The 11,467-nt window shown below is 42.7% G+C and overlaps 2 protein-coding genes across 2 annotated transcripts in view; both read right to left on the bottom strand.

The window, feature by feature from the left end:
* Positions 1-8,195, bottom strand: part of T265_10108 (hypothetical protein) — a gene marked incomplete at both ends in the record, with an annotated part of 28,038 nt that extends 19,843 nt beyond the window's left edge. The window contains one exon of the mRNA XM_009176380.1: positions 8,112-8,195. Coding sequence (XP_009174644.1) covers positions 8,112-8,195 — 84 coding nt within the window. The remainder of the gene's footprint in view (positions 1-8,111) is intronic.
* A 481-nt stretch (positions 8,196-8,676) lies between these two features.
* The window catches only part of T265_10107 (hypothetical protein), a gene marked incomplete at both ends in the record, with an annotated part of 38,628 nt that continues 35,837 nt past the window's right edge, over positions 8,677-11,467 (bottom strand). The window contains one exon of the mRNA XM_009176379.1: positions 8,677-9,560. Coding sequence (XP_009174643.1) covers positions 8,964-9,560 — 597 coding nt within the window. The remainder of the gene's footprint in view (positions 9,561-11,467) is intronic.

The raw sequence follows: 11,467 nt of genomic DNA, 5'->3' as shown, positions 1-11,467 counted from the left end.
ATATATATATATATATATATATATATAATGAAACTTGTACACTATCAGAACACAAGGTTGATAAGTAACAGTAATCAATGCGGTCTCAGTGAATCATCATCACATCATAATCGTGAAATAATTTAGGATTGTTTTTGGTCCATTGAAACATTTGATCAGTTGGTGAAAACTCTGATTTCGACTGAAGAGCCAGGATTGTTTTTGGTCCATTGCAACATTTGATCAGTTGGTGAAAACTCTGATTTCGATCGAAGTGAAGAGCCAAAACAATGATCCGTTGCTTATCATATCATGTTGCTTTTTTCAATGTGTTCATTGTTTGCACTCCGGAGAGGGGGGCCAATTTCACCCCTCCACACACGCACAAGTCCTCTCAGTTGTGTTACTTGCTCTCATGTGCTAGTCTGCCAGCAAAATTGTGAGCGCCTCCTTTTTGGGCAAAGAAGAATACCATATTTCTCTCCTGCTTGTCCCAGAGTAAAACAACTTCTTTCGCGGCATGTCATCCTCTCTCTGGGTATTGTTTATGGGCCTGTTTTACTGTGTGTAAAGCAAGCACGCATTAGCAGAGCCAGAGACGCGTGCCGGCAGTGCAGTATGGTTGTACTATGGTAACAGTAGTACAGTTCTACCATGTTCTACCGTTAGGTGGCATAAATCACCTGGACAGCAAACCGAATGGTTTACGCGGCTCGGTTTTCCCCCGGTCCGAGGTGGAACGTCGAAAGCTATGGAGTGTGTGTGTGTGTTGGCCAGAAACACTGAGATAAGATGAAGGATATTTTGAAGAAATTCAACAAACGCCTATTGCGCTTCTTTTATGACGACTCCTGACAGAGGTTTGGATAATCGTGTACTTAATCAGGAGAGCAAATCTCAGACTGTAACTGTGGGAGGCATATGGTTAATGAGGCTACATATCGAGTATATTTCAAGTCCTAGTTTGAGAATCCTGGGGGCTTCACACAGGGTTTTACACTTTGTTCGTCACATTTCAATTCATCATTATCTCATAAACAATAAAATGAGGGAAAAATAACCAAAATGCAGAAATGCGTATCCAAAAAGTTCTCTTGATTCCCGGATCTGTGAATGGTATCTAGGTTTAACGCACTATAGAGGGTACGTATGCGTTTGATTACTGATTTTGAGGTTTTTTAACTCTTGGTTCATTAGGAATATGCAGCAAATATGTGCGATGTATGAGGACATAGGAGTGACGTTACGCGTGTTTGCAAACGTGCCATTAATGATGTCTTGTGTTTATTTCCTGCCGCTGAACTGTTTTTTCGCTCACAATATGTGCATTTTCCCACGCGCAATTTGGTCGTTGGAACCAATTCAACCATTCTAGAACTTGCAAAGTACAGTATGAAATCTGGATTTAAGACTTTAGTTAACAAGCGGAAACAAAGGCGTTACTGTGAACAGTCAAATCCCTCTTGTACCAAAAATTTGTGGCGTGTCACTAGTAGACTAAGATAGATATTCAGTTTTTTTGAAATATCTATGAATTCCTTGCCATCAGCAGGTTAAGGGGAAAAATCACGGGAATTAATTACACCGAAGAACCGCACCAAACGAAGGAAATCACAAAATAAAACTTCTAGGCATTGCCCAGGGCAGATACCAGTGTTTCTGAGCCGCAGTGTTTATGCCATGGAGCATTAGCCCTTGCACCCATCGCGTTTGCCTTTATCCGCTATCAATTCCTGAACTCACACCTCATTTATGTGAGTACAAACTTGGAAGTTGTGGATATATCGTGTTTTTGGATCGTGAAGTTGAAACAGCTTGTCAGCAGTGCCTGAGTATGGGATGGCAAACAAAGTTAAATTTAGAAGAATAATTAGTACTCTGTACTTATTTGTTTCGTGAGATGGGCATGAGATTTCTAGGTGCTCTCGTTTTTTGAATTTACTCGAACCAGAGTAGTGGCTAGCATGCCCCTGTATAGGACAAAGTACTGTTTTTTCGTGCAGGCAAGTTCCATGAAAGCCCCTATAGAGTTCACTTGGCCCGATCTAACAAAGCATTCAGACTGTCGGTCTGTGTATGGAAAGTCCCAGAAAACTTCATCGACCAGAAAAGCGCTTATCAGAATAATTAACATTATTGGCTTCCAACACTAGCGGAACCGTTAAGACTAACTTAAAGTTTCAGGTTTGGCAAAAACAAAAAAAGGTAACCAACTAGTACTCCCCTTTACGTAAAAAGTTGGTTTTGGTTGTAAACTCAGCTGAATCTGGATAAATCCTCGTTTCACAGTAGTCCGCCCTAACTGGATGTGCCGCACCAGGGAGCCTCATGCTTCATTTGGTAAGATATTTGAGGTATGGACTGTAATTTCTTGAACCAAACTACTCACATGGTTGTTGAAAATGCTTCGACAGTCCAAGACCGGATTCCCCCTTCTTGATGCCCAACAGGTAGGCGAGTCTCCGAGTTTCAGCCAACCACGTTTTCAACTTGAACCCAAATTTAACAGCTTTCGACAAGTACTATCATTTGCACATTAGTTCGGTTTTGACAGGAGATTTAATTTATTTGAATCTCGCGTTTTATGACGGTCTGCCGCAACTGAATGTGACGCTTCCTCGGGTATTTTTGGTTCAAGTAGAACAGAAGGTTGACGAAAACTCCTGAACTGCGCCTACCCGCTGAGCCCTAAGAAGTACAAAACCGACCATGGACCGCCGAAGATTTTCCAGCCATCCCAAGAATGGAGTTACGTCCATATAAAAACAGCACTAACATTCCTGAGAAGAGTGGCCATGGGGAGAGAGTGCTTCCATAAGTAGGGTGGAATTACCAAACGTCAAAACTGCGATATATATGTATATATTTAAGAGGCTCCCAAAGTAAATTGCTGGAGGGGCGGTGCAAACCGGTAGCCTGTTGGAAGATTATCGGTTACACAGGCATTAAAAAAGAAGGGCACTGGGTTGCCCGGGGACCCAAATAATGGATATATCACTGGTCGTTACACCAACTTTACTGGTTATAACACAGGCCCACGGATACCAGCGAATACGTACATTGGGGCACTTTACGTCAGGTAGGGATTCCGCTTCAAGTAATTGTAGCCGCTGGTCAGAGACCATCGCGTACTTCCGCTCAACACGCCTATAATTCACGGTGCTTGCTATCGATAAAATTTATCTCAGTAGTTTCAAGTCCAGAATTACGCTTTTAACCCATCTCCATTAAATTAGCATATGGCTAGGTCATTATCCAGTTTCCCTGCCAATCCGATGAAGTTAACGCACAACAGTCGAGTGCAATATTGTTCTCAATTCACCCCCACCGGACGGTTGCTACGACCAAAATAACCAGAAGCGGTTCCTCCCCATTAAAGAAATTTAGAGCGATCACACCGAAAAACGAGGAATGAGCAATTACTTGTATTGATAACAGTTTCGACTCCAACGAAGCCTACATATGCATCAGCATCAAGCAAAAAGGTATGAACTGCAACCTTCGGACTCGGAATTCTTCAGCGCGAAGATTACTGAAGTGAATATTTGAATTCAAAAAAAATCGAAAGCGCGAAATATCATTGGCTAGAGCGCGAATTTACTAACCGGAAGGTCTGTGATTTGAACCAATTCATCACTACTTCTCCTGTCTCCGGATTTATTACTTGTCCACCGGCTGGGCTTTCCAGGCTAAACAATACTCGACCCTATTATGGCCAACTGCCAACAGCTAAACCACCAGTGAAAAAGGCACCACAAATAGTTCTCATCCTAACATCGTGTTTTATTCCAAGCGTAGCGTTCAAGTTACACTTATATGTTCTTTCCATCCACATGTGTTGGATTTATGAGGAGAAATTATCTGACAATCGGGTTAAATATTGTGCTCTCCGACAGTATTCTAAAATTGAAAAGATGTTGTTGTTGATAACTTTATAAGTAATGTGATCCTGTAAGGGGTATCTAGGTGACGACGGCAAGTATTGATGAATAACCCTAGGCCACATGATAGTTCAGTACATATGAATTGTTAAATGTAGGCATCAGTCACTGGACTCTCGGTAAGTGATTCGTTTTTTAGACAGCGCGCCGAAAGACGTAGGACCAATGGCCATAATAGCATTTCGATCAACTAATTCAAATATTATATCTCTTGAACAGCCGACTGATGCATATGCAATTCCCCACAGTTTAGCTTAGTCTAGGTCGTCTCAAGGAAGTCAGTGATGTGTAGTCTGTACTGACTGCCTTTTGGCATTCCATGCCTTTCCTTGCGCAATTATTTTTCCATTATGTGAACAAATATTTACGATCCCAGTTCCACACTTTCTTATGTCACTTTTGCGACGCGAGTGTCAGAATTCTAATCAGCTCACAGTCCGCGATCCTAGCATATCCTTGTCATTTTATGCATTCGGCTTCGTCTGGTGTTTGGCAGCCTCGTCGGCCTCATTATGTTATATTTCTAGAAAACCGCGCCTGTTTACAGTGGCCAAAAGTGATCTTCAGGCGGGTGGTTAACATCATGCCTAATCATCATCTGATCATCTGGATGCAAAAGACTCCTGTACTACTGATCACAACAAAAATCTTTTGACATTTATTGGAAGATAACTCTAGTCCCGGGGGAGTCAATTGATATGACCCGGAATAAGAAGAAATGGGCATCGCTTTACGCTTAATTTATCCGTTAACCCAATTGTTTCGTATGTGAGACAGGGCAGTGTATTTCCAAAAATAAGAGCCCAAGCTCACATTGCGTAACCGAGGAAACGAAGATCTTTGGACGACATTTGAAACTGCGAACTCTGTCAGCAAGCGAGCTTTCGCGGTTTTTGCCATAAAATTCTCAGCCACCAGTATATAAATAACGAATTCCGATGTTAATTATTTAAATCCATCGTAATGTAACATTACGCTACTCCTTCAGAAGACCACACACCCTCGAAATTGACTAAAATGACACTTTAAAGCACACTATATTTTTTGGATGATGGGAGACGGGAAGAGGGTCAAGATTTCGCTCTCTTGGTGAGATCAGTGCTTCACGCTTTCGCAGTGGATATAGAGTAAAGGGAAAGATATATTTTAAAGAACACTCTTTTGGGTAACACTTATCACAGAAAGGATATCCGGTGGGCTAACAGCTGAAGGCTGTCTAGTGCGATCGAAATAAGCTAGTGTTTGGTCATAGTCCACTTTTCTTGCAGATCTTCCCTAACGTTTCTTTTCTTGGTGCCGAAAACGCCTAAGTTCGTTGGACAAACATACCCTTATTGCTTCTTTAAAGTGATGAGCACACAGGCTTTGCTGATCCTGAAGATGCTGGTTGTAGAGCCAACCGTCATAAGAAGAACCGATTTTGACTCTCGCGGGATACAACCAGCCCTGAACCGACATCGCACTATCTCGTGTTGCGTGGGATCCCGGAAATGGACAAGGAGGGTGACCAATAATTCTTACTTGTGCCAACGTTGACGAAAACTTGTTAATGTCGTCAAGTTTTACCACACTTCGATGGCATTTCTGTCTTATGACACCCAAAAGATTTGTTTGACATTTGTCAACACAGTTAGCTCACACCATCAACTATGACTAAATGGACATAATCCTCATGACATCTAGAGTGCTGCACTGTCTGAACCAGACTTATATGGCACGTCATAGGACACGCCACTCGCAGTGAGGCTGAACACACAGGTATCGTGCGATCAGAAGCATGAGTTGGCTGTTTCATAGGCTCCCAACATTCATGCTGACCATGAATATTAGTAAACGGTTGATTGGTTCTTTTTTCCATTGATTGATGCCTACTTATCATATGTGCCTCACCGCGGGTGCTACCTTCACGCATGTGTTCACTTTATGTTTTGCCCTGTGGCTCCTGTGCACAAGGTATCTCGCCATTCATCTGTCATTGGGTTCACTACAGGTAAGTACAGCAACACCCGGGAGGAAAACTCCACTGCTAGTTTTATATTCATCACGTAATCTCACACGTAACCGACCTCTTTCTTTTTCACTAGTATTCACCTATACAGTTTAGATAATGTTCCGTCCCAGAAAACCATACTCTTCTTGGATACGATTACCTTGAGAATGATATTTTTTGAGCGAGCAAACTTGGTCCTAACAAGGACCACTCAAAATGTTCCGTTGATCCAGATCCACCTTCAACAGTATTCAGAAATTCATACATTGCGCCTCCACTTATTGCAAAATTGACCAGTTAGCCGAATAATTCGTTGAAATAAGCTTATTTCTGTCGGACTCTTAGCATGAATACTACATGCATAGCACAGATTCCATGCTGATTTTATAGCCTCTTCGAGCAAACCGCTTTAAGCTGAACCTTGAAGGTTCTCTACCGCAGTGCCTCACAAGCAACCAAACTGAGTTCGTCTCTTCAGGTAGCTGTTCAGAAGGGAATGAGATTATCATGAGCGGAACTACTCAAAATGTTGCTGAAGACTCTTTTACAGCCCACGACCGGCTTCGCCCTTCCTGGGGCTCATCAGGCAGGCGCAGTCCCCAATTTTCTGCCAATTTTATATTCCACTTGGACAGATCTCGACAAGCACACTCATTTGCATATCAACTGGTCTTCCACGGAAGACTCAACTACATCTCTCGTTTGTGGTATTCTTCACTTGATACATTTGGTACAGCGTGGTATGATCTTTTACCTTTTTGGTTTCCATTTGAAATGCAACCCCTCAGATATCCTCTAAAAGTGAACCCTTGGTGTTCACAGAAATGCGAATTGTGGATCAAATATGCCAACAAGTAAACCACATTTAGCTCTGTCCTTATCTCGTACCCATATTCCTATCTCCCCTTCATTTTAGGACCCGTTCCAATTCAATTATAACCTGTCCCTCCATTTTTGTCACCCATGATGCCACAATGGGTTAAACGAAAGGCTTGATACTCACCTACTCGCTACGCACACAGGCACTTCTGGCTTATCATGGGGGTCACTCAAATCTTGCAGTTTGCAAACCTCGAACAACGCCTCTGTCCCTAAAGTATTTCACCCCGTGGTCACGTGCCCCATGTGTGAATTCTACCAACCACTGTGCGTTCACAATTTTCCCATTTCTCGATCACTATATTTGTTGGTGAACAGGAGAAAGGAAGCGGAAGAATGAGGTTAGTGAGGAACCACAAGTCATCATTCTTTTCTTTGTATGCAATCACACACATGGAGTCAGTTAAACGTGTGCGCGCATGCCTATGGGGCAAAGCAAATCCCAGAAGCGCACATGGGGGTGTGCTGCGATAGGACAATGTTGTCGGTTTTGCGTTTGATAAATGTCCGACTCTTTTTGAAGTTTCCAACCTACCAACCGAGTCGTGCAGTCGGACACGCCAAGCCTACTGACCAAAAGTAGAGCGTAAATCACGCAAGCGCTCATGCACATACACTCTAGAAGTGCCCTGGTGTCAGGGTAGGAGGTTGCGTAAGTAGTGATGGAGGGGAGAGGTGGATGGACAATCGGGAGGAAGGCCAACTCGTGCATGTTCTACACCGATACAGTCAAATTCAGTGGTGCTGGCCAACTGTGGATACGTAGCCCATCCAATTAAGTTTAAACTTCCTGCGAGCTGTTCTGTTCTTCAACCCATAGGAATGATTATGAATGTGAACAGTAGCAGCCACTTCCTGGCTGTCGGTTAGCCTTTCCCCATTTTCTTCAGGCACGACAACACGCCCAGCTGTGGTTACGCTGCTGTTGACAGGACAAAGATACGGGTAAGCATGTCATCTACACCCAATCAGAGGTTTAGAGACAGCCAATAAATCAACAACTTTTGGTTTGATTTAAAGCTTTGTCTGTTCCATCCAGGGCGTGACAATTTGATGCTTCGGTATAGCAGCTGCTGTTGCATATTCGTTTGACAAGAGTTACGAAGAGTCTTAAAGTGGGTGACATCATACCGTTTGTCCCGTAAATCCCTGAAATAATTGCAAGTTAACATCTAAAAAGAAATATCGGTCTCAACCTTCATTTTCATTGGAAGTGTACTTGCGTTCTGATCGCAGATCAGCAGCTTTCAAAACCAACTCCCGTGCATAGCATCCTTGAGAAAAGAAGAGTTAAACTTATGAGTAAAAGCAGGAAATCACACCTGACCAGCAGCCAAGTCTAGCGACTCGATTTGTTCTGTTAGACAAATCACAGGGGGAGGTTTTCTGCAGTGGCTTTGGGACATCCTATTACACAACTCCAGGCGAATACATGCTGATCAGATCAACTAATCGACTAAACCACCTTTGCTCGTAGAGGTCGTTCAGGTCTAATAGACAGGCAAAGAAATTCAGAATTTGTGTGAATCGTACCAGTTAGTACTTGGAAGCGTACTTGTAAAACACATTGTTGCCCCGTAGAATCAGCTTTTGTCGATTACTGCGAAACGAAACCCAAGGTGAGTGAAGGGGCACAGTAGCCAAACAATGATCTCCCAAGTTTAGAGTCACAAATGCTTATTCGGACCGACCATGATAAAAACTAACTAGATAAAGAATTTAGTTTGTCGTATACTGTGGTAAATTCGGTGCCGTTGAACGGGACATGTGCCAGTTACATAAAGAGAAAAACATGCTGGACAGGCTGGTACAGCGCATCGGGATTCAAAGTGAATGTCATGAGATGCTCTCGTAAAAGCGTGGAAAAAAATCAACAAAGTACCTTCCCTAACCTGTACTGCGGGTTCTGGCCCGTCACAATATGTACAAATAGGTCGTTTGAACTGTTTTGAAAAAGCCATGATGATGGATAGGTTTTAGCTCTGGAAGGGTAGATTAACACGATCCGTGGTTGGAACAATATGTATCACAAGTCGTGCTGACACTTTTCGGCAAATGCACAACTTTTTTAAAACAGCAGACGGTCACGGAAATTTGAGGTTATTGTCGTTTAACGTGAAAATATGGTAATCGTGCATACTTTTCACACTCTAGGAACCTCAGCTTGCGAACTCCTATTGGTGATGCCAAGTCTCATCACAGCCCGGTAGAAACATCATGCTTGCGTTTCCCGTTCCCCCGCTTCCGTTTCCTCTTGACTGAGGGTGTGGTTGTTGTTGGGGCTGTTGGTCTATGTAAGGGATCATTTGTGCATGGAATGTGGCTTTATCGAGTTTCGAATTGGTCCACGTTTGTTTGGCGCGTATCTCATTCCCGGGTTGAAGTGCAGGAATGCCGATCAGAGATGATTGATCTTCATCTTCGCTTTCGTGTTCTTCATCAACCTCCCTGTGTGTAGATCTTGTCGTGCACTGATCTCGCCCGGAATGAACTAGTTGGTCTGGACCAAACCCGCCCAAAGCAGTATTCCGGGAACCTAATCTATCTACTGCGGAATTCACATCATTGGCCGAGAAGCTGTCGGGGCTGAGGCGACGTTTCTTGATCACATCTTCGTCGCTGTCATCGCAGAGTGAGGCCTCTTTCCTACTCTTCTTTTCGTGTCCCGATCCAAACGAACTTGTTTGCTCTGAAAGCTCTAACTGATCCAAAGTACCTGGGCCATTGAGTTTGGCAATATTGTGATCTTTCTTCCATTTCATCCGTCGGTTCTAGAAAGTAAAAAATAAGCATGAACCGAGGAATTTCTTGCTCTTAGAACAAGGCGACGAAGGAATTAAAGCAATTACTTTGCTGAGGTGGTTCGTTTTGTATGCCAGAGGGAGGTACGGTCTTGAAACACAAGCCCTGACTTTGTAATATTGCGAAAAGTCATAAAGAAACTTGTAAATATGCAATTATTTCTACCTGTTAATAAATATTTGAGTCACGGTTGCTTTTTGGTAGTCATATTTTCCTGCTTGAACATTTCCTGTGTCGTGAGACTACTTTCCTAGCTAGACGACACCCAGAGAGGGTGAAGAGTTTGTGACAAAACAAAATATAAAGTTTTGTATCGAGTTAGGCAAAATAATTTACCATGCGTACTTTAAATTGGTGTGAGACATCCTAGTGCGATCCTCAGTCAGTGGTTGCATGATCCCTAAGGCCAGTCAGTGAGTTTAGGCGCTTCATTCCAACCGGCGGTCACATTTCGATCTTCGATGGGAACGCACACGTCCGTCGACGTAAAGCAGTAGCTGAATCCGGTTCGTTGTCAAGTGTGCGATACTTGTCGCACACTGACTGAATTGCTGTCAGTTTCACCAAGCAACATTTTAGGACCGTGAAATATGGAAATGTCTAGCTTTGCTGGCTTGCAAAACGGAATTCAAGGGAGACATAAGTCCATTGCTATTTGAAGACAGCGCCCGTACAGTGAGCTTTAAACAGAATAAAGTCGATGGCCGGATGGTGATGACCTTTGGTTGATCTCAACGTATTAATTACAAGAAAAAAAAATAAACAATTTGTCCATCTGCAGCACCTTTTCGGTGCAAGACTGCGATGCAGCTAAAAGCTAGCACAAAGGTCGAGGTACTTCCAGATTACCCAAGCCCAACCAAGAGCATTCGAAAATCCAAGGTTAGGTTCTGACCACGATCCATGCGGTCACCGGTTTCGCGCCCTAACAACTAGGAACGTTACAGCTCAAAAACTTACTTCACTGCCACTTGTTTGAAAAGTCCGTTACCCAAGGCGCATTGCAACAGCTGTCCCATTTATTACGAGTGATTTGAGGAAGACTTTCGAGAGCATTCTGAGACAAGAACTTGGGCAAACCACTATTGTTCTGAAACATACCTATCATTAGCGTATTGACTATTTTCGTCCTTGCAAACAATACTGGTGAGACATAATTCGAAACGAGTCTAAAAAAACGTTCATTCGTTTAATGCCAAAGGAAGCCTTTGAGTGACACTGACCTTAAAACTCAGGCTTGTTAGCTGCAACGAAAGCAGTGTCCCTAAGAAAGTACATAGACTCCTGCATATGAACCTTTCAATATTCACGAAGATTGAAATGGTATACTTAGTAAAATATTAGCTAGTCAGATTTGGCAACGAAATCTTGAGTAGGGCATTTATAAGGCCACTGAAAAGATTGGAGTCAGTGAAGGAATATCAGAGTTTATGACAACAAAATGATCATCATCTTGAAAACAGCTTCGTTTTTACCATTTACAGTAACCGCGAGAATTGGAAATTGGCCAAACTTCCAAATATCGATAAGGTATAAAAGAAATCTCGAACTGATTTCTGCACATGTGGCATCGTCAAGTTTTTTTATGCGTATTAAGAACAGAAATCTGAAATCACTGAGTCACCCAGCCAAAGGTTAACTGCTGCCAATCTTCTTTTTGTAACCCCAGTGAAAGAGACTTAAAATGTTGTCTTAAAAGTGTCAGGTCGAGTATATTATGAAATTTTTTGAAGTCAGAACACAACGTATTGGAATAAGATGCTATGATGTGACATTTCAGTTGCTGTGGATAACAAAAAGTTACATATATTTAAAATGTTATCTGCGCAAACAAATGGTCTGTGTTTCCACTTTCATCAGGAGAGTCATATGAGAT

The sequence above is a fragment of the Opisthorchis viverrini genome, assembly GCF_000715545.1.
Source record: "Opisthorchis viverrini unplaced genomic scaffold opera_v5_333, whole genome shotgun sequence".
Classification (NCBI taxonomy): domain Eukaryota; kingdom Metazoa; phylum Platyhelminthes; class Trematoda; order Opisthorchiida; family Opisthorchiidae; genus Opisthorchis; species Opisthorchis viverrini.
The sequence above is the reverse complement of the archived record's forward strand: the minus strand, read 5'-3'. Positions and strand labels throughout refer to the sequence as shown.